The following is a 21,640-nucleotide window of genomic DNA, read 5'->3' on the forward strand; positions in this document are numbered from 1 at the left end:
AACGTAAAAATATCGAACCCTCCGTGGCGATAACTAGAAAAATACTAAGCTTGTTGGCGACTGAAGGCTGAGACTGCGCCTGAACGTCCGAGCTACACCTTGCCATGTATTTTATACTACTACCCCCCACTATTCCTTCCGTTTTCTAATATTTTCCTAACAATATTGTTGTTTTAAATAAAGATAAATAGTATTGATAAATTGCACCGATTAACAAATAAATGCGAAAGTTTAGATGGATGGATGAATGTTTGTTAGAGTTTGTAGCCTAAACGGCTGAACGGATATCGATGAAATTTGGCAAGGATGTACAGCATAGTCTCGAATATCACATAGGCTACTTGATTTTGTTTTTTTTTATTCCGCGCGGACAAAGTCGCGGGTGAAAGCAAGTTAACCATAAATCAACACGACGGAACTTTAAAATTCCTCCACATAGAATGTAATAGCTGTAAAATCGTAATATCACTGCAGGTGTTACGTTTAGGTAGATGAAATTTCCTTTTTACTATTTTATTTATTTACCTTTATTGCAGGTAGCGTCGGCAGTGTTGCTGGGATTTTATTAAGCATATCTATCATTAGCATATTTGAAGTTCTTTACTTTTTTGTTTTTAAATTCCCTATTTTAGTTATTAAGCTATTTTTGAGAAGGTTACAGTACTGTTACTGCCGTTAATTCCTAGCAACTAAAAGTTCTAACTATTTCATATTGAATATTTATATCTAATCATTTAATTATTTTATTTTAACTTGCTCAGTTTATTTGGATCAAATATAGTAATTCTAATTAGATTTATTGAAAGTTGACAATTTGGATTAATATCTTTAGTTCCATTGACAATAAAATATTAATTAAGAAAACACCAAACAGTAGCATTTTTAAAATAATTTACAATATATGTAAGCAACTCTTCTTTTATTATTATTTGCCATCTTCAGTGAGCTTTCTTGTGTTTATACACTAAACGCAACTAATATGTCGCTAAGTAAAAAATGATGTAGAATTACATAGGAAAATTAGTTAATACTAATATAATAAGATACTCTTAATAGATTATAATGTTAACACCAAACAAAACTCTCGGAGCAACACTTTATCTGAATTGACATAAATATCGATTAAACGACTACTAACGATTATAAAATCGATTTGGAAGAAAGAAAAATTATATCTTATTTTTAGAACAGTTGATTAATAGATATAAGACAGCATAATTATAATATACAACATTTATATTTTCCTAACATTCCACTTGTAGTACTTTCAACACTAAATAGGACTAGAAGTTTTTTTTTAATTTTAAGTATTCCTTGTACATAATTTATCATAGCATTCGCTTAATTCATATAATTAATGTAATAATTACTTACAAATAGTTACATAACTTATTAGATTTGGCAAAATACGCAGTTAATGCAAACGCGTCTATAGCATTAGCTAAATTTTTCCATAGCTATTTCCGAGAATGCGCGTCATTTATCTGTCAAAAAGACCGTGGCAGGTTTGGACAAAGTTTCAGAGTCGCAATTTGCGATATTTATCAAAAATGTCCGACAATTCACCACCGGGAAACAGTGATGGTAAGGGATTATAAAATCTGTGCTATAATTAATATGTTACATGATATACATTGTCATAATTTTTTTTATCTTGTATTTGTACACAGAACCTGTCGTTGACAACATCCCGCCAAATGCATTCGAAGGTTTAGGTTCCAGACTTCGCGATCTAGATGTTGATTCAATTCGTCGTTATTTAGCATCAAAGCTAGGCTTTTATGAGCCATCAGAACCTTCGACACCGACAGAACAAGTATTGGAAGAAGTTTCCTTAGACGGAATTGTGAAATGGATACAGAGTGATAAATGCAAAAATATAATAACACTGTCAGGTGCAGGAATCTCTACTTGTAAGTGGTCTTTTACCTTTTTTAATATAAATCAAAAAATACATGTTATGTAAAAGATGTTATGATTTGTTTGAAACCTAGTTTTACATAGCACACTTTTAATGCACTCTTAATTTTTTTTTTATATGTTTAGCTGCTGGAATTCCCGACTTCAGGAGTCCTGAAACAGGTTTATATCACAATCTACAAAAGTACAATCTCCCGGAACCACAAGCAATATTTGATATTAGCTTCTTCAGAGATAATCCTAAGCCATTCTTCACATTGGCCAAAGAATTGTACCCGGGAAGTTTTAAACCAACAATTTCACATTATTTCATCAGACTTCTACATGAAAAAGGTAAAGTTTATATTTTCGATGCATTTAAACTATGAAACATGTTAAAAACTAATATAAAAGTGCTATAAACCAAACCAAAACAGATGATTGTGTTCATGTCATTTCTTTGTAGTATGGAATCTACAATCTTACTTATAAAAATCAAATTATTTAAACTTTCGTGAGACATTTTAATTAATTATTTACGGCTTACTCTACTATATACTACGGTGCCGTCTTCGGAAAAAAGTATATGTGAGTAAGCCATAAATAATTAATTATCTTACTTATCATTTAAATTAGAATTTTTAGAAATACTACCATTAAAATATTGTGAAGCTAAAATTCCACAGATAAATTTGCAAACAGTATAGTATGAAATAAATATTAACACTGACACTGATATAAAGGCGTTTTCAGGATTATTGCTCCGTCATTACACACAGAATATTGACACATTAGAGAGAGTCGCCGGCTTACCGGAGGACAAAATTGTTGAAGCACATGGAACATTCTACACCTCACACTGTCTTAATTGTAGGAAACAATACTCTTTGGAATATGTTAAAGGTAATATGTTCAAAATTTTACAACAAGAACGATTTAATCAAAACATTGGCTAAAACAACGAAATCTACGAAAAATCCAAGATGGCGGCGATTTCGAAAATGGCGGATTCATAATTTGTATTTTTATATTAACTTAAAAACTACTGGGCCAATTTCAAAAATTCTGTCACCTATAAAAAGCTACGTTATTGTAATTCCGCGCGGATAAAGTCGCAAGCAACAGCTAGAGTGTGAATATTTTCAAATGTCAAATTCACAGTTTTAATTTCCAGAAATAATATTTGCCGATCAAATACCAATATGCACAGAATGTCCAGGCATTATCAAGCCGGATATTGTATTCTTTGGTGAGAGTTTGCCTGAGAGGTTCCAGACCTGTCTCCAGGAAGACTTCCAGAAGTGCGACTTGCTCATCATTATGGGATCATCCCTAGAAGTACAACCCTTTGCATCTCTCATAGATATGTGAGTTATTATTTAATTACTATATGTTTTTGTAATGTGCGGGAATTAGGTAAATATTGCGTCTTATGAAAAGAAATGGGGTGAAAACTGTAAAATTCTAAGTCGCCTTATTAAATAAATATAGGCTTATGTAACAAATATTGAAAAATGTTTAATCTTCAAAAGTAATGTAAGACTTATTTAAGAAATTACATTTCTAAGGAATAGATTGTGTGTTAGAAATTGAATTTTAAATGCCAGTACTTGGAAGTAATGAATTCTGAACTAGAATAAATATTGACAAAGACAATGGAGCCATGAAAAGTCAAGTTAGTGAATATTAAATTTGGGCAATATAAATTTCTCAAAAGTCATTATCTTCACACATTTTAAAACAATTTTTTTTTTTTGTCACATTTACAACACTGTCAATCACAGTACACAAGACAAGTATTGGGTAATATGTAGGGTGCCGGAGTGGTGTCCGAGGTTGTTGATCAACCGTGAGAAGGCTGGAGAGCGTTCGCCCCTGCTGCGGCTGTGCGGGCTGGCGGGGGGGCTGCAGCTGGACGAGCGCTCCGTGCGCGACGTGGCGCGTCTCGGGGACTGCGACCACGGCTGCCGTGACCTCGCACAACGCCTTGGATGGGGGGTATGTCACCGATAACTATTACCCTAGCTTACAACTAAAGTCAAAATTGCAACATGTATAGAATAGTCTCATTACCATTATGACAAAAGGCAACACTGCAACATGTATAGATTAGTCTTATTACTGTTATGACAAAAGTTAACATTGCAACATGTATAGAATAGTCTTATTGCTTTATTACTATAGTTCTGTTGTCAGTTAAAAAAAAGTGTTTGAACATCAATACTAATCTATAGTAATGGTATAAAGAGAAAACATTTGTATTTTTGTACGTATTGAAATAACTCAAAAAGTACTGCGCCGAACTGAAAAATTTTTTTTCACCATTAGAAAGGTAATTTATCTGAGAACAAAATTGGCTATATTTTTTATTTTCTCGCGAACAAAGTCGCAAGAAACAGTTAGAATAAAAGGACATCAATTCCATTCACTTTACCATTGGTTTATTTAGAATTCTACATGACCTCAAATGCATTTAACTGGTATATTTTCAGGAGGAATTACAAGCATTAGTGAGTTTAGAACATGAACGCTTGGAGCGGGAAGTAGGCATTGCACCACAGGTTCAGGTTTCCATCCCGGAGACAGCGGACTTAGCGGGGACCAGCTCTGAAACTAAACTGTAAGCAAACCATGGCTTCTGCTCCTGCCTGCGCAATTGGCCAGTACAGGTAGATAGTACTCAAGCACTGGATTAGTCAACAAGAATGTTGCCAAGTCGGCCTGGTTTGCACTTAAGTCTAACTAATGGCCATTTATGAACCAGTCAAACGGTGGTAATACACATGCCAGTAAAATGGAAATCACTAGTTAGACAGTTACATGCGCGTAATATGTTCTCATACCAGGAAAATGTTCAAGAGGAGCTCTGTATCCCCCTCTTACCAGCTCCTCCCCAATAAGGGTTAAGAGTAACCTAAATTAAGGATAACTTGTATATCAGTAACTGTCACAAAATTAAACCATGCTAGTGATTGCAGCTAGAACGTGAAGTTTTCGTGCACATGTGCCAGCTACTGGCATTTATAATCCTTACAAATATCCACTGGAGTGCTCGCTGCTTGGATAGATTGCTTTTAAGCTGTGTGCCGGTTGAAGTTAGTCAGAAAATTTCCAGTTTCTAATACCGATACCAACCGTCACCACTAAAATGGCGGAAATTAAATTTACCACCATTTTGTAAAATACTAGCAACTACTAGCTTTAGCCTTTCCAGTGGAATATAGTCTATGATTGCAAGTAATAGAGTATTTTCATTGCAACGGCACATGTATTTTCTCCTCTTGTTTGTCAATGATAATGTAAGTCAACATAATAAATCTATATCTTAAAAGTTAAATGTAATAAAATATTAATGGTGTCAATCGAATTGTTCATGAAGTTTTCTGACTAAAGCATTTTATTATGAAATACATCAATAATTTAACTAAACTAGAGTACTAATTTCTATTTTAAACGCGTCGGAACATATTGACATTTCATTCGCAACTCCCCCTCTCCCTATTGACACTAAAAATGTTAAATAAATATAAAAACTACCATAATACAATACTAATGGTAGTCATGGGGAGACTACCTAAATCCTACTACTACCTACACACCTAAATCAAGTAGCGACGCTCTTAATTGACGCCCTTAATATTCTATTAACTGACAATATCTCTATACTCGTTTTGACAAGTTTCAAACGTTTCATATTTTCAAAAACGAAAAAAAACATTTTTAAGTAAATTATTTGACAACTAAAACTGTCAAAACGCGTCTGTCTTTGACTAGTACAGTTTTAGGTTAGGTTAGCATGTGTGCATTTTATGGTTTATCGTGTATACAATGAGAAAAGGCAAAGCATTTCATATCTAGCATTAGATTTTTTTATAATTTAATTAAAAAAATAAAAAACATATAGCTAAAAGTTTATATAATGGCAATAATTGTCTATGCAATACGTCAATAATGAGCTTAATCCATAGACGAATGTATAAAAATATTTTGCTATAAGCTGCAAAAGTAATGTTTAAAAATTCCAATTAATAAGTCTTTCAAAATATTCCTAAAATATATTCCTGATACAATTGATATCAACAAATGACATTTTAATTTATAGTAGTGCATTGTGAATAGTTTTATGGGAGTTATTTATTGTAATTTAGTATTAGTGCATTTTCATTCGTGCAGAAAATAACCCGTGTACCTGCTTTCATACTCTTTAGTAATTCTTTCCTAACATATGACAACCTCCTATAGTTTTATTAAAAACTAAATTAAAAACTAAAAAAAATCTTTAATCAATAAATATTAATATCTAAAATTCTTATATATATTATCATATAATCATAGGATAGTCCATGGACGTCGCCAGCTGATCTGGGTTAGGCGATGACAAGTGGGGGGTAGACTGATAATCAAGGGGGCTAAGTTTTTTTATTTCAAAGAGTAATATTTTACTGAAAAACTGATTAGTCGTTTTTTTTAATTAATTATGTTAGATGTTTCCTCAAATGACTTCCTTTATAATATAGACGGAGGCAATGACTTGTAAATAAATTTAAAACACAAACTGAACTCCAATGCGACAACGCAAAGATATCGAACGTTCCGTGGTGACTAGAACAACACTGAACTTGTTGGCGACTAAGCGCCCTAGCTACTCGCCATGTATTTTATAAAACTAACCCCCCCCCACTATTCCTTCCGTTTCCTAATATTTTCCTAACAATATTATTGTTTAAATAAAGATAAATATTATCGATAAACAGACCAAATAACTTTTTTAAGAATACAGAATATATCGAAATAGTTAAAAAGCTAACATGTGGGTCTTTGCTTATATATCTTAGTTTTTTAATTTATTTTATTTATTTTTACTATTTTCGACTGTCTCGGAAGGGGCATGTGGTGACGCCCATGAGATAATCTAGGTATCGGTATTTTTTAATCACTGAATTATTAAAACATAAAAAAATATTCTCCTACCTTTGAGATAATTTTTAAAAACCAAATATAATATTTTATATTGCATGCATTCTTAATTTTTCCTCTTATAATAAGTTACTTACGAAGTACAATTATTTATTTGCTTGTTTGTTAATAAAAAAATAACTTTTTTATTAATTATGGATTCTTGAGTAAACTTGAGTAGATGAGTTTATTTATTTTTAAAACGAACATGCGTTTATTCTTAAAATATGTACAATATTAATAATAATAAAAAATACTATCATATTGGACTGCTTACAGTAAAATAACGTCAATATGTTGAGAATATTTTTGATTCCATTATACAAAAGTTAAACAAAAATATTAATTAGCAATATATGAAGTTGTGAGATTCGTTAGTATTTAAGACTCAAATAAATACATTTTTAAATGTTTCGAAATTCTCAGAAAATGAAATAAAAAGAGATGCTTTACTTTTGAGTCTTAAATACTGCATAGAGTCAAAGACTGAAACAATAAGCAATGCTGAATGCCTTTAAACATGTATCTATGTATATCCATATATTTATGTAACACATATATAAAAAATCAATTTTATATCATAATCATTAAGGTGGATTTTATTTAAAGTTAATTTAAAATTTTACCTAATAAAGGCATGTTTTAGTGTTGAAGTGCTTAAATTAGTGAGTTAATAAAATGATTTTCTGCCCTGAGTTATCTTCTTTTTTCTCAATTGCATTTTAAAAATCAGTGAGACCATGATCCTATCATAATTCAACAAATGATCATGTTCTGCCCACAACTCTGTCGACATGGAATTAAAAAAAAAAATTGGTGTATGTTTTCTAGACTGTGTTCTACATCTATGCCAAATTTCATCAAAATCTGTTCAGCATTTTAGGCTATAAACTCCAACAAACATCCATCCAATCAAACTTTCGCAGTTATAATGTTAGTAAAATTCACAAGTATTTGTGTAAATGGATGTACGTCTAGGATACCAACAATAAACTTTTTTATAATACTAGCTCGCCTAACTTTGTCCCCGCAGAATTACAAAATAAAATAACTTAGTCTACATGTACTTTCAGACTATGTTTTATATTTATACTAAATAACCGTAGTAAAGAACATCCAAACTAGGATTTACAATATGTAAGGTAGTCTAAATAAGATAATAATTAGTATTAAAATAGATATTTATTATAACCAAAACTTACAGATTAAACATCACATTAATATTAAATACATTTAATTAAAAAAGCCAGCTTTCCAATTCACTCCTTTGCATCGGTGATACCTTCCGTGCTGATAGCAAACATAGCCTCCGTCTCCGGCAGACAGGGGCTGTCGTATATCTTGCATACCCTGTTGTCTCCCCTCCCCTTCCTCAGGTACAGCCGGGTAGTGGACGCGTGTGCTATAATATGGCCTCCAATTGGCTTCTTTGTATCAGCATTGAATACACCAACAGCGTCCACTTGGGCAACTACTTGGTTGGTTATTATCACCGCTACACCAAACTACAAAAATAAAATTGTGAGTAAAGAGTAACACGACTTTTACCTTAATTAAAAAAATCATGACTGACTATAAAAGATGAATATACTATAAAATATTGAGAAAAAGATTCAGAAAAAAAATGAAGTGAGATTCAATTTTATTTTTTTTTATTTTACTTATCGCGTTTACTGGGGAACGATTAGAGCTTTCACCCACGACTCAATCTAGGTGGAATTAAAAAAAAAACTAAGTATACTATGTGTTTTCCCAACTATGTTCTACATCATCAAGATCTATTCAGTACTTTACGCTGCAAAAACTAACATCCAACCACCTAAACTTTCGCATTTATAACTTTGAAGTATGACAATAATAACTATAGTTTATCAAAATAGTTGGTTTAAGAAAATAAAATAAATATTACCTCATCAGCCAGTCGGAGCAACATCCTCATGAAGCGGCCAAGATGTAACTGCCTGGAGTTGAGCTCACCACGGCCTGAGTAGTCTGTTCTATACAACGCTGTTGCACTGTCTACTATCAGTAATGAATATCTGAAAAAAAAAACAATAATGACATGTATAATTGATGTTAAAAAATGAAAATAATTTGGTACTCGCAGCTCAAAACTGGTACAGTTGCTGAAATCTGTGGTTTCCACTTACAGATTACCTTGTATCTTACCAAGACAAGCTCTTCAATTTACAAATAAGCAATTAGGTAGCAATAAGTCGCCCAACAGCATAATAAAAAGCTGTGAATTATTGTCAGTGTTTTTACACGCTCCTTATTTTTAACTTCGCGCTTTAACGCTCATTTTAATATCTGGTTATTTTTTTCGCGTCATCCATGCGATATACGACAGCGATGTCGAAGCGCTAATAGCCTAATGGTTTGGAATATGGACTACAGATCTTGCAGTCAAGGGTCGAATAGAAATGGCTAAAGGAAATATTAGTAACGAGCTGTTGCCCGTGACTTCGTCCGCGTGGTATTAGAAAACATGCGAACTATAAAAATTACAAAAAGCTACGTATCCCTCGGGAACCGGACATTTCTCGGGGATGAAGCTTATCTCATGTGTTTCACTCCAGACTTTGTTTTAAATCTGTGCCAAATTTCAATAAGATATGTTGAACCGTTGCAGAATGATCGAGTGAACATTAAAAAACTAAATTAATGAATCCCACGGGAACCGTAACTATTCCAGGGATAAAAAGTAGCCTATGTGTTCTTCTAGACTATGCTCTAAACCTGTGCCAAATTTCATGGAGATCCGTCCAGCCGTTTAGGTTACAAACGCTAACAAACATCCATCCATACATCCATCTATCTAAACTTTCGCATTTATAATATTAGTAACAAGTAAGATTAGGAAATTAACAAAAAAATCTGCTAGTATTAAGAAAAATTCATACAATTGTCGCTTAAGTCTATTACCACTAGATTTCACAAGTTTTCACTTCATAAAAGATGATTTACCTAGATTCAGCCATCATAGCACAGGCCTGTACAAGCAGCTGCGTCTGATGATCAGTGTTGTAGGCGCGGGCGTAGGCGACATTGTCGAGCACGGCCGCGCCCTCCATGCCGTAGCGCTGCGCCACCGCCAGCAGCCGCTCGGGCCGGAACGTGCCTTCCGTGTCTATATACATACATTTACCTTCACCTCCAGACTGTTCTATTGGTAACTGAAATTAAATTTCTAGACTATAGACAACTAGTACCACACAGTTGGATATAGTTTGACCAATCGACCTATAGGATTTTTCTCATATTGGACCTATCAAATCCATACATTCAAATGACTAATAGGGTAAAAAATCCTTATGCATTGATCTGTGGCCATTGGCTCATCAGGAGAACCGAGGGGTGTAAAAGGCAAAAGATTTATATGTTTTGAAGGGAAACCAGAGTAAAACCAATACGGTAATAATAACGAAGTAACAGCTCACTCAGCCAACTCAAGCCTGGTGAATCTGTAAATGCCTCTTTAAAGCAAACAGTGGCCATTCTGTCACTAAAAAAAACCTAGGGGTGTAGGATTCTTATTGTAGGTTGCTAGGTCGTACTTAGGGTTGTGGTAAATAGTAAGTATTGTGTCAAATTCTTATTCCATAAATAACATACAAATACTGCAATCTTGTTAGCTACAAACATTTGTCAGATGTTATGGAAAATCCAGTCATCTTAGTTAATGTCTACTATAAAACAAATACTTACTAAAATTTCCTCAAGTCAATACATGAAAATATGAAGTGATATTTAGCTCACATGATGACTATATGCAGATATTGTACTAAAATGTGCATGTAAACGGAAACTTTGTTATAACATTGAAGATTAAAATATACCTGACATGTCACTGCTAACGTGTGACATAATTGTGTTTTCCCTGTTCTGAATTCACCAAATATTTCAGTGATTGAACCTGTTTCTATTCCTCCGCCCAACAATCTGTCCAACTCCTTCGATCCTGTTGTTAATTGAATTATTTCTGCTCTGGAAAATTAATATTATAATTCACACAAAATACAAAACTATTGATAGTACATTGGTCATAGAAAATAATTTTTAATACAAAAACACTAAAAAGTTAACAAGTAAACCTTATCACACTCATCTTTATCTATAAAAAAGCAAAGTACTGGATTTATTATCCAGTCTACCCACATTTAGACTTAAAGCATGAACAATGATCTATTCATGAAAGTGGATGTGGATAAAAAGTGAACATAAACTATTTTTTTTTTCATCTTTCATATTTTTTTTAAACCACATTGTATGGAAAAGGATACAATTCATATTTAACTATAAAATATCATAAATTCAAACATATCACTTCCTAGTATACATATCTGATTAAAATGTAATAAATCTGTTGATGTAACTTATTTAGTAAAAAGATTTACGTCTTAATACACAAAAACAAGTTTAAACAAGTTTAGTACCTCTTCTGATGAAATTCTGTTGCAGTTGTAAAGCCCATGGGAACTAGCTTAGAAGCTTCCAATAGTATTTTATCTGCTTTTGCTTCAGATATTCCTTTTATTGTAATCAACCATTTTTTCGGAGCATACGCAACAGACTCCACCGTATGATATCCCGCCTCCTCCAACTTCTTTATATCACCCGACGTTATTCCATTACCCTGAATAAATTAACTTAGTTATGTATTGTTTGCATTTAAATGTTAATTACGTTATTAAAATTGTTATTACTTCTAGTTTACTAATAAGTTGTGGTCCACAATCGTCCAAATCTTCTTCAACAGACGCAGTTACAGCGGATGCTGTGGCTGTCATGACTTATCATTTATTGATAACTTAATTTTAAGAATTACAAATATTGCAATATAAGTCGATCAATGTTTTCTTTTGTCTTTCAGTATGTTACAAAGTACTCTGTGGTCTTGATTATTTGAAACAAAATTCATGAAGTCGAGCACATATTTTTATGGTTTTCAAACTGTCAAAGTCAAAACAACAAAAGTTGAAGTTGGTTCAAGGTTTACTTCTCCTTTTCCCGCCTTTTTCCTTATCTTTTTTAAAGTTAATCTTTGTATAAAATTCTCCTTAATTATTACTTTGTAATCGTATCAATGTTTTATAATGTAAGTTTTATTGAAAACACTCAAAAAATGAAAACAAACATTAATCGATTGTTTTTTAACTAAAGAAAATAATTTGTGTTGTTCATTATTAAGAGATAACAAGACACAAAGTGTTTAGAAAGAAAGAGGATATAAAACTCAAGATCATAAATATTTTATCTGCATTCTGACATTAATCAGCTGTTGGTGACGTTTATTTTTAGCGGCAACAAAAATTGAAAATAAAACGGTGTTGGATTGAACGCTTATATTTCCTTAATAATGGACGAAATTTCGCTTTTAATCCGCGGAGAGGAGTTTATAGTAAAAAAAGAGATATTGTGTGAATATAGTGATTATTTTAAGGCAATGTTCAGTGGAAATTATATAGAAAAAGAGAAAAGCCAAATTGTTATAAATGTAGGAAAATCGATATTACTTTTTTTATATGAAATATCAGATCTTTTCGCTAATTTCTATATTGAATTGCAGGTCTTACAGCCAAATATAATGCAAATTATTCTTCAATATATGAACATTGGTTTAATGGATTTATCAGAGCATTCTCATCAAATAATTGGTGAAATAGCAATGGCTGCTAATTTCCTGCAAATATCGGAACTTATAAAACAAATTGAATATATGTTGGATATACAATTATCTGTTACCAACTGGATTGATACAATGACGATTGCTGAAAACGCTTCTTATATGAAACTGGAAGAACATTCAGTTGCATTTGGTCTATTTTCATTCAAATCAATGAAGCCTAGCTACATATCGTCTATAAGAAAATTGTTTTGGTACCTTTCTCATCCATACTTAGATGCGGAATGTGAACTAGATGTGTTTAAATTTGGTCTAGATTGGGTATTGAATAATGAAACTGGAGCTGATGCTATCATTATTGTACTGGGTTGCTTAGACTTAACTAAGTTATCACTTAATGATTTATTAGAGATGAAATCATTAATAACTGTTTATAACAGCAGCTTGCCTGCCAAAGTTATTGATTGTTTGGTCATGCTACATAAAAAATGTGGGAAAATATTACCACAGATATCAGAACAAATGGAATTATGTGAAACATTTACTAGAAGAGTTTATGATGAAGTGTGTAATTTGGTTAAAGAAATTAAGCAGCGTAAACTAAAGTTTACAATATCTTTACCGATGACAATCAAACAACCATTAGCAGATGAATCTCCACATTATATGTACACATATACTTTAGGGGAAGGTTTTCATAAGTGGTTGGAATTAGTTGAAAAAAATTTATGGGGATGGAATGTAGTATCATATAATGGTACAAAACTTATTATAGTCGGTGGGGAATATGGCAAAGGTACTGGTACATTTATGAGAGATGTCAAAGAGTATGACACATTGAGAAAAGAATGGAATAGACATGGAGTTCAATTGCCACAGAGGAGACATGGGAGTGTTGCCGTTTTGGGAGACTGTTTATACATTATAGGAGGTGTAGGTGGGTTTAGGTTAGTAATATAAATTAGTAGTAGTAGTAGTAAGGGCTCCGGATTCCGCAACTACACGGCTAGTGCGTATTTTGCGTGAGAACAGGACATGGATTACTCCAGCCAACCCAGCTCTCCGAAGAACCCCAGCAAACCCTTCATGTTGCTAGTGATATAAAGTACAAATTAATTAAGGGAGGTGATAAGCAATTTAAATTGATTTCATTTTCAGGGTAGTGTTAGATACAGCAGTAATATATAATATGAGAGAGAAAACTTTCAGGAGTATAGCAAAACTTCCAGATGCGATACAGAATCCAGCAATTTGTTGTCATGATAATCAAATATATATAGCGAGTCACAAACATATATACAGACATGTGGAGACCGATGATAAAGATGAATGGGAATTAGTAGCTAGAGTTAGTTTCCGAGTTAAATGTATGGTGTCCCACAAAGGGTACATTTACTGCACACAAAGTTATTATAATGAACTCTACCGGTTTCGACCATTTGTTGACAGTGAATTACAATCTCTTTCTAGTTTTTATTCTATACCTACAGTTTTATGTACTTTAGGTGAGTATTATTTTTAAATATTTTGAGGTGATAAATGACTGCCAATTGCTCACAGGAAAAAGTATGGTTTATTATCACATTCCTGAATGTGTGTGCTAGCAAAGCGATAGAAAGACACGATCGATCTACGAATTCGGCTTGTAACATTCTCTTGTAAAATTATCCAACAATCAGCTTTACAACCTTTTTTCATTATAAAAAAGGCTATTAAGATGTTTATGCTCTAGAAAATAACTTTTACAAATTGAAGAAATTTTTAACATTCAGTTTAAATAAATCTTTTTTAAAAACAAGTAATAAAATGTATGTATTTCTAAAACACGTAATCTTATGTGACCCATTTATTTCAGACGGACGACTGTTAGCATTCACTGAAAATAATAAACTCTTCAAAAATAATGATGTTTTATCCCTAGAAGAATATACGGAAACCGCAGATTGTCCTGAAGTACTGGACACACGGACAGACACACAGATGACAATAAATGAAACAGCAGGTTACTGTGCCTTGGTTATGGATATACCACCATTATGTAAATCTGTGTCGCCATATCATATGCAATATTTAAATAAATACCCTGATTGAATTGTAGTCTAAAGTTTTGTATCTTTAAGTGTTTTATTATATTTATTTACCAGTAAAATGAAGGTTCTTCTGTATTAAACTCAAACCTCGGTAACTTAAAAATCTCGTATAACTTCAAAAAATATGTTCCCTTCCCATCAGAGCCCAAAACCTCTACAACATAGACCTTTGGTAACTTAAAACCTATAACTTAAAGTATTTTTTGTTTCCCTTCGACTTTAACTTATCAAGGTACTACTGTAGTTTTTATTTAGACTACGACAAATAAAAAAAAAATCTAGTAATCATACTAATATTATAAATGCGAAAGTTTAGATGGATGGATGAATAGATGGATGTTTGTTAGAGTTTGCAGCCCAAACGGCTTAATGGGTCTCGATGAAATTTGACATAGATGTAGAGAATAGTCTGGAAGAACACATAGGCTACTCACTTTTGTCTTTTTTTAATTACACGCGGATGGAGTCGCGGCGAAAGCTCGTCCATAATAATGTAATGATATAATAATTGTTTTAATAAATTCAGTTTTAATGCATATTATATACAAAAATGCAAATATTAAATCTTACTAATGTTATAAATGTAAAAGTTTAGATGGATGGATGTTTATTAGAGTTTGTAGCCTAAACGGCTGAAGAGACCTTGATGAAATTTGGCATAAATGTAGAGGATATTCTGGAAGAACACATAGGCTACTTGAATTTGTTTTTGTAAATCCCGAGCGGTCTGAGTCGCGGGTGAAAGCTAGTAAATAATAAAAACAACATTTGTTATTAATTTACATTTATTTCGACATTCATTTACAAACATACAAATTTTTAATTAAAAATGTACCATACATTTTGTACAATATTTTAAGGCGTATAATTTTGTTAATAATTACACAACATTCAAAGGTGACAGCATTTTATGCGATCTCAGTGAGACTAGGGAGTCACCATGATAGTTTCACACGAGGGTAGGGAAATCGAATGTAATTGAAGTAAGATATTTTGCACTTGGCTGTAATTGTCATTTGATGTGTATGATATAAAAATGTCTGTTTACAATGGTATTGCATTATAAATGTAAAATAGTTTATAATTTAATTTCTCATCATAATTGAATTCGACTGTTTTCAGTACTGAAATTGTACTAAACATCGCTGAACTACCCTCGTGTGAAACTTATAGAAGTCATTACATTTTAAGGTTATACGAATATAAGCGATATAAAAACTATATAAATCAATATTATCTCAACACTGGTGTTACATAACTATGTGTATGTTATGTACAATGTAGAAAACCTTAGCATTTGTATTATAGGCAGTTTATTTTAGTATGTGATTATAAAAAGCTAGCAAATATGTGCTAATCTATACATGTAATAAAATTGGAGTGTCTGGTTGTAATATCAAAAGAAAAATTTCAGATTTCGGGAAGATGTATTAGCGATGCTGATAATGAAAATCGCATTTAAATTTTTGTCTATCTGTCTGTCTGTCCGCAAGCCGCGTTTGTTCCGGGTAACCTCCGGAAGGGTTGGTCCGATTTCGACCGGACTTTGACTGAAGGCTGACAGATATTATAGGCTATTTTTTATTTTAATATTGCGTGGACGTAGTCGCGGGCAACATCTAGTTCAATATAAAAATATATTATTAAAAATATTTAGTGAATATTTACAGTTTTTATTAAATTTTGTTTCGATTTTTTTTTATATTATAATATAAGATAGGTGGGTAAAAAGACAGATTTTATGCACATACTAAAACAAACGATAGGCCTATACTTAAACATTAAAGCACCAAAGAGAACCTCAATTTGTTTTTTTTTTTAAATATTGTTGCGTTTCGTAAAGGCACGTTAAAAGACGAATTTTAGTTTGTTCCTTTCCTGTTTGCAAATACTAATGTTTTTTAAGTCCTTTTTTTATAAATAGAAAATAGCGTAAATAATCTTAAATAACTAATTTGTATAAATCTATTAAAAAAGCTCTTTTATATCGCATTCCACTTAAATCTACTTTTTAAAAATTTACTTTTAAATATAATTTATAAGGCGATAAAGCGATTCAGATTTTTTTGTGTAGCTATCGAAATATTTGACATTTATAGTCTAACCAAAAATAAAAAAATCCAGGGCGATTTAATCGATTTCTTTATTAAATCAATTTTTAATATACACAAAGAAATTAGTTTCATATTACGCAATTTTTTTTTATTATTGGTCAGACTAAAAATTTCGTAAAATTGGAAGCACTACTTTAAAATTTTAATATTAATACATTTTTAGTATCTTAGAGTCGACTTGTAGGTGAGTTTTTTAAATATATGATAAAAAAAACGTCGCTTTTAGAATTCTCAGCAATTCATGTCAAATAACAAAAATATCCATAGACAAGATAAAAAATCAAACATTAAATCACGAAGAGAATCCTTGAAGATTCTCTCGATATATTTTACAATCTTACGTCCAACCTCCCGTCAGTTTGTGGAACAGTTCCTCATCCAGGGTCTGGTTGGCGTCTTTAGAACGCATGGAGAGGAAGATGTACCCTCCTATGAACTCGTGCACCACCTTACAGTCCGCAGACTGCACCGAGAATATTATATTCCCCTCCTCGAATTGCACCATCATATGCTTTATCTCCCAATTCACGTTCCATGCCTGAAATATCACATTTATAATTGAAATCTATCAAATAATTATGTATACAGACAATAGACTATATTGAAAAATATTTTTTTCTTTATTTTTCCCTTCTATGTTCATTACTCGTTTCAATTTATGATAAAAAGAATCATTTTCAAGGTCATTCTACAGATCTTGGATTCAAATCCCGCCATGTACTAACGTGATTTTTGATTTTTTTGAATTTTAATCTATCTATCTATATTATTATAATAAAGCGTAAACACACACTTCTTTGTTGCCTAAGATGTTAGCAATTACAGCATATTTTGAATAATTCTCTTTTTAATAAAAAGCCTTACGTTTAAAAAACTTACGTCACGCTTTAGGCTATATATTTCACGCCATTAAACTTAGGATGTAAATATTTTGGATGAAAACCCTAATGTGGGAACGAGACCATAAGTTGCTGCCAACATCAAGGAAGCAAGATTGCTATGGTTTGTCATGTCATGTCATTTTGACATTTGAAATTTCAAATGACATGTAAACAACAAAATAAAGTTTTGATAATTTTATGCGGATGAAGTCGCACGGGAACAGGTAGTTTAGATTTATTTGAACCTTCATGGTGCTGTATCTCCAGGTCTTGATGTGGTCGCCGGTGGCGGGGTCGAGGCGCATGAGGCGGTTGTTGGCGACGCTGATGACCTCGTCCTTGCGGTGGCCCATGAAGCGCACCACGAACAGCGTCTGGCCGTACTCCGCCAGGTTCTGCCACGTGCGGATGTACTGCAGCTTCGCCTCCAGCAGCGGCAGCTCCTTCACGTTCGCGTGGCTCTCCAGCACCCGCTGGGTGAACTGGAATTCAAATATAACATATTATAAACAGGCCCATTTTAAACATTCTATCACCAAAGTCGTCCTGGGTACGACGTTAAACTTCCTAGTCGCCAACCCGCATGCCCAGCGTGACGACTTAAGGGCACAAACTTCCCAATGAGAGGACACAGAATGCCACGGCCCCCAGTACCCGGCAGCTCTACTATTCCTGGCCAAGGTGGCGGTCATGGTAACGGTAGGGCAGGGGGTGCGAAGAATCCCCGGTCGGTAGGCCACCATAAACAACTGACCATTGGCACATTTAACACCCGGACTCTGAGGCGAGACGAGGATGTGGGAGAGCTGGAAGTAGAATTGAGTTCTATAAAATGGCACATTCTTGGACTTTCGGAGGTCCGTAGAGAGGGTGAGGACACCGTAGTCCTCGAGTCTGGCAACCTTTTCTACTACCGCGAAGGAGACCAGCTTTCCCAGGGCGGTGTCGGGTTCCTCGTTCACAAAACCCTCACCAGCAACGTTGTGGAGCTTTCGAGTGTGTCGTCGCGGGTGGTATACCTCATACTCAAACTCTCTGAGAGATATACACTCAAGGTCGTGCAAGTTTATGCTCCAACGACGACGCATCCGGATTGTGAGGTCGAGGCCCTATATGAAGACATCTCCAAGGCCATTCGTAACACCACCAAGACCCACTTCACCGTTGTTATTGGGGATTTTAATGCCAAAGTGGGAGTACAGGAAGATAACGAGTCTATAATCGGACGGTATGGTTTGGGGTCGAGAAACCACAGAGGACAAATGCTTGTCAATTTCCTGCAGATGGAGGGGCTCTATTTGATGAACTCGTTTTTCAAAAAGAAGCCCCAAAGGAGATGGACCTGGCAAAGCGCCGATAAAGTGACACGGAACGAGATTGATTTCATCATGGCGGATAAAAAGCGAATATTTAGGGATGTCTCAGTGGTCAACAGGTTTAGTACCGGTAGTGATCACCGACTTGTTCGGGGCACCCTAAATATAGACATGAAGCTTGAAAGATCCCGATTGATGAGGTCAACTCTACGTCCTTCCCCTCCTCAAATCATAGCGGCCTCCGATAAGTTCCAACTGGAACTTCAAAATAGATTCAGTTTGCTGGAAACCTCTGCGGACGTGAACGAAGTAGCAGAGAATATTGCGGCGACACTATGCAAAGTTGGCAGACGCTACTTTGGATCAAAACGTAAAGATCGCGAAGCCAGGCTCACCCCTGAGACTCTAGCTCTAATGAGAAAGCGACGTGAAGCCACTGCATCCGCAAGAGCTACAGCAGAGTATGCAACTCTTAATAAAGACGTCCGGAGGATGATTAGGCGCGACTATCGTAGCTTTAATGCTAGACGCATTGAAGCTGCGATAGAGCGTAACAAAGGCCGTAAAGCCCTTACACAGACGTCCAAAAATGCACCTCTGATGAAGCTTAAGCGAGAAGATGGCTCCGTAGTTTCTTCCAAGCTAGAGATCTTAGGCGAGGTAGAAAAGTTTTATGGCGACCTCTACGCAACACACACAAACCCACCCACACCTGCCGCTCGCGCTAGTGACAGCAGAGCACCGCTAACCCGGCACTACTCGGACGATGTCCCGGACATCAGCTTAGATGAGATTAGGATAGCCCTAGAACAGCTAAAAAATGGTAGAGCACCTGGTGAAGACGGAATTACTACAGAACTGATAAAATCCGGAGGGGTTCCTATCCTGAAGGAGTTACAGCGGCTGTTTAATTCCGTCATACACAACGGGAGTACACCATTGGCGTGGACCAAGAGTCGGGTCGTGTTGTTCTTCAAGAAAGGTGATAAAACTTTGTTAAAGAACTACAGGCCGATATCTCTCTTGAGCCACGTCTACAAGATCTTTTCTAGGACTATCACGAATCGTCTCTCCCGAAAGCTTGATGAGTACCAGCCACCGGAACAGGCTGGGTTTCGAAAGGGTTACAATACCGTAGACCACATTCACACCCTCAGGCAAATTATACAAAAGTCTACTGAGTATAATTTGCCTCTTTGCGTGGCTTTCGTGGACTACGAGAAAGCGTTCGACTCTATCGAGACTTGGTCAGTTCTGGAATCCTTGCAGCGATGCCAGGTAGACTATCGCTACATAGAAGTGCTGAGGTGTCTATATGACGCCGCGACGATGACCGTGCAAATCCAGGACAGCCAGTCAAAGCCTATCAAGCTGCAGCGGGGTGTCCGACAGGGAGATGTTATATCTCCGAAACTGTTTACCGCTGCACTTGAAGATGTCTTTAAAACGCTGGACTGGAACACACGCGGAATAAACGTCAATGGGGAGTATATCTCGCACCTTCGATTTGCGGACGATATAGTCGTAATGGCGGAATCCCTGGAGGATCTCAGTCGTATGCTTAACGATCTCAATGCCGCTTCCCGACGCGTGGGGCTACGGATGAATCCCGACAAGACGAAGGTCATGCTCAATGAACAAATCGTCCCAGGCCCAATTTCCATCGGGAATGCGGCCGTTGAAGTAATAAATGAATACATCTACCTCGGACAGGTCATACAGCTTGGCCGGGGTAACTTCAACAAAGAGATCGATAGACGCATACGACTGGGCTGGGCAGCATTTGGAAAGATGCGACCAATCCTAACCTCGCAAATTCCTCAATGTCTAAAGACGAAACTATGTCTTTAACCAGTGCGTCCTCCCCACAATGACCTACGGCGCGGAGACCTGGACGCTGACGGTGGGGCTGGCCCATAAGCTACGAGTCGCACAGCGGGCGATGGAGAGAACTATGCTCGGTGTTTCTCTAAGAGATAAAATCCGCAACGATACAATTCGACAGAGAACCAAAGTACACGACATAGTTCTCAAAGTCATTAGGCTGAAGTGGCAATGGGCCGGACACATCTGTCGATCCAAGGACGCCAGATGGGGAAGGAAAGTCCTAGAATGGAGGCCACGGACAGGGACCAGGAACGTGGGGCGTCCTCCCTCCAGATGGACCGACGACTTAGTGCGCACGGCGGGAAGTCGTTGGATGTGGAAGGCGGAGGACCGCATTCTGTGGAAGGCATTGGGGAAGGCCTATGCCCAGCAGTGGATGAACAAAGGCTGATGATGATGATGATGATGATGATATCACCAAAGCTACGTTTTTTATTATTTTTTAACAGACGGACGTGGTTGCAAGCAACAGTTAGCTCCCTTATTCTAATATAAGGTAAGAGATTTTAAGATAACTTGGTTTAGCAATGATTGAGTTCGTTTTTTTTGAGTCTTTTGCCAAAATTTGCATTTATAACGGCTTATTAGGAGTTTATCCGAATTAAATATTTATAAAAAAATGTCTCACTCTAACATAATTCGCAATACGTCCTTGAACTCTCAAGGACGTATTGCGAACCTTGAATACTCATTCAAATGCTATTTCTAGTTATTTCCACTCTTCCTTGCCATCCTTTCCTCTTAAGAAAAGGGGTGGAAAGGGAAAGGGACTTAAATTGGGCCTCCGTCACCACACTCATCAGACTGTACGCGGAATAGTTCCGACTTTACGGCTGTCTTCTGTGTGGTGGTGGTAATGCGGAGGGGGGGG

At 35.2% G+C, this 21,640-nt stretch overlaps 4 protein-coding genes and 1 long non-coding RNA gene across 6 annotated transcripts; 2 read left to right on the forward strand and 3 right to left on the reverse strand.

The window, feature by feature from the left end:
- Positions 1 to 1,391: 1,391 nt before the first annotated feature.
- Positions 1,392 to 7,668, forward strand: LOC106110482 (NAD-dependent protein deacetylase sirtuin-2-like). Its single transcript, XM_013292327.1, has 7 exons — positions 1,392 to 1,584; positions 1,671 to 1,913; positions 2,047 to 2,253; positions 2,653 to 2,802; positions 3,074 to 3,266; positions 3,714 to 3,897; positions 4,392 to 7,668. The coding sequence occupies exons 1-7, from the start codon at positions 1,470 to 1,472 to the stop codon at positions 4,521 to 4,523; spliced, it is 1,224 nt and encodes a 407-aa protein (XP_013147781.1). The 5' UTR covers positions 1,392 to 1,469; the 3' UTR covers positions 4,524 to 7,668.
- Positions 7,669 to 8,018: 350 nt separating this feature from the next.
- On the reverse strand, positions 8,019 to 11,814 carry LOC106110484 (DNA repair protein RAD51 homolog 1). 2 transcript variants are annotated; one of them, XM_013292329.1, is made up of 7 exons: positions 11,750 to 11,812; positions 11,562 to 11,719; positions 11,292 to 11,491; positions 10,695 to 10,842; positions 9,823 to 10,031; positions 8,765 to 8,894; positions 8,019 to 8,360 (listed from the first exon to the last, which is right to left on the reverse strand). In XM_013292329.1, the coding sequence occupies exons 2-7, from the start codon at positions 11,643 to 11,645 to the stop codon at positions 8,115 to 8,117; spliced, it is 1,017 nt and encodes a 338-aa protein (XP_013147783.1). In that variant the 5' UTR covers positions 11,646 to 11,719; positions 11,750 to 11,812; the 3' UTR covers positions 8,019 to 8,114. The 2 variants fall into 2 exon arrangements, with proteins under 2 accessions (XP_013147783.1, XP_013147782.1); XM_013292328.1 differs by having other exon boundaries at positions 11,562 to 11,814.
- A 314-nt stretch (positions 11,815 to 12,128) lies between these two features.
- Positions 12,129 to 14,593, forward strand: LOC106110432 (kelch-like protein 30). Its single transcript, XM_013292256.1, has 4 exons — positions 12,129 to 12,352; positions 12,425 to 13,428; positions 13,640 to 13,986; positions 14,337 to 14,593. The coding sequence occupies exons 1-4, from the start codon at positions 12,215 to 12,217 to the stop codon at positions 14,570 to 14,572; spliced, it is 1,725 nt and encodes a 574-aa protein (XP_013147710.1). The 5' UTR covers positions 12,129 to 12,214; the 3' UTR covers positions 14,573 to 14,593.
- Positions 14,594 to 15,514: 921 nt separating this feature from the next.
- LOC106110444 lies at positions 15,515 to 16,003 on the reverse strand. Its single transcript, XR_001226085.1, has 2 exons — positions 15,861 to 16,003; positions 15,515 to 15,829 (listed from the first exon to the last, which is right to left on the reverse strand). It is a non-coding gene; the product is annotated as an uncharacterized LOC106110444 (long non-coding RNA).
- Positions 16,004 to 16,392: 389 nt separating this feature from the next.
- Positions 16,393 to 18,066, reverse strand: LOC106110429 (unc-112-related protein-like; the record flags this gene model as incomplete). The annotated part of the gene is made up of 2 exons (XM_013292253.1): positions 16,393 to 17,223; positions 17,812 to 18,066. Coding segments are annotated over 2 exons (456 nt in total), but the record flags the coding sequence as incomplete, so codon positions are not given.
- Between the last annotated feature and the right edge of the window lie 3,574 nt (positions 18,067 to 21,640).

Source organism: Papilio polytes, unplaced genomic scaffold (genome assembly GCF_000836215.1).
Source record: "Papilio polytes unplaced genomic scaffold, Ppol_1.0 DF820622.1, whole genome shotgun sequence".
NCBI lineage: Eukaryota > Metazoa > Arthropoda > Insecta > Lepidoptera > Papilionidae > Papilio > Papilio polytes.

What these genes read in the sequence shown, in the direction of transcription:
- LOC106110482 (XM_013292327.1), top strand. Translation starts at nt 1,470, where the DNA reads ATGCGCGTCATTTATCTGTCAAAAAGACCGTGGCAGGTTTGGACAAAG. An exon ending in ACCACCGGGAAACAGTGATG is followed by an intron (nt 1,585 to 1,670) that starts GTAAGGGATTAT and finishes ATTTGTACACAG; the next exon opens with AACCTGTCGTTGACAACATC. An exon ending in CAGACTTCTACATGAAAAAG is followed by an intron (nt 2,254 to 2,652) that starts GTAAAGTTTATA and finishes AGGCGTTTTCAG; the next exon opens with GATTATTGCTCCGTCATTAC.
- LOC106110484 (XM_013292328.1), bottom strand. Translation starts at nt 11,645, where the DNA reads ATGACAGCCACAGCATCCGCTGTAACTGCGTCTGTTGAAGAAGATTTG. An exon ending in CGTTAGCAGTGACATGTCAG is followed by an intron (nt 10,032 to 10,694) that starts GTATATTTTAAT and finishes ATTTAATTTCAG; the next exon opens with TTACCAATAGAACAGTCTGG. An exon ending in GCTATGATGGCTGAATCTAG is followed by an intron (nt 8,895 to 9,822) that starts GTAAATCATCTT and finishes TTTTTTTTTCAG; the next exon opens with ATATTCATTACTGATAGTAG.
- LOC106110432 (XM_013292256.1), top strand. Translation starts at nt 12,215, where the DNA reads ATGGACGAAATTTCGCTTTTAATCCGCGGAGAGGAGTTTATAGTAAAA. An exon ending in AAAGCCAAATTGTTATAAAT is followed by an intron (nt 12,353 to 12,424) that starts GTAGGAAAATCG and finishes ATTGAATTGCAG; the next exon opens with GTCTTACAGCCAAATATAAT. An exon ending in GGAGGTGTAGGTGGGTTTAG is followed by an intron (nt 13,429 to 13,639) that starts GTTAGTAATATA and finishes TTTCATTTTCAG; the next exon opens with GGTAGTGTTAGATACAGCAG.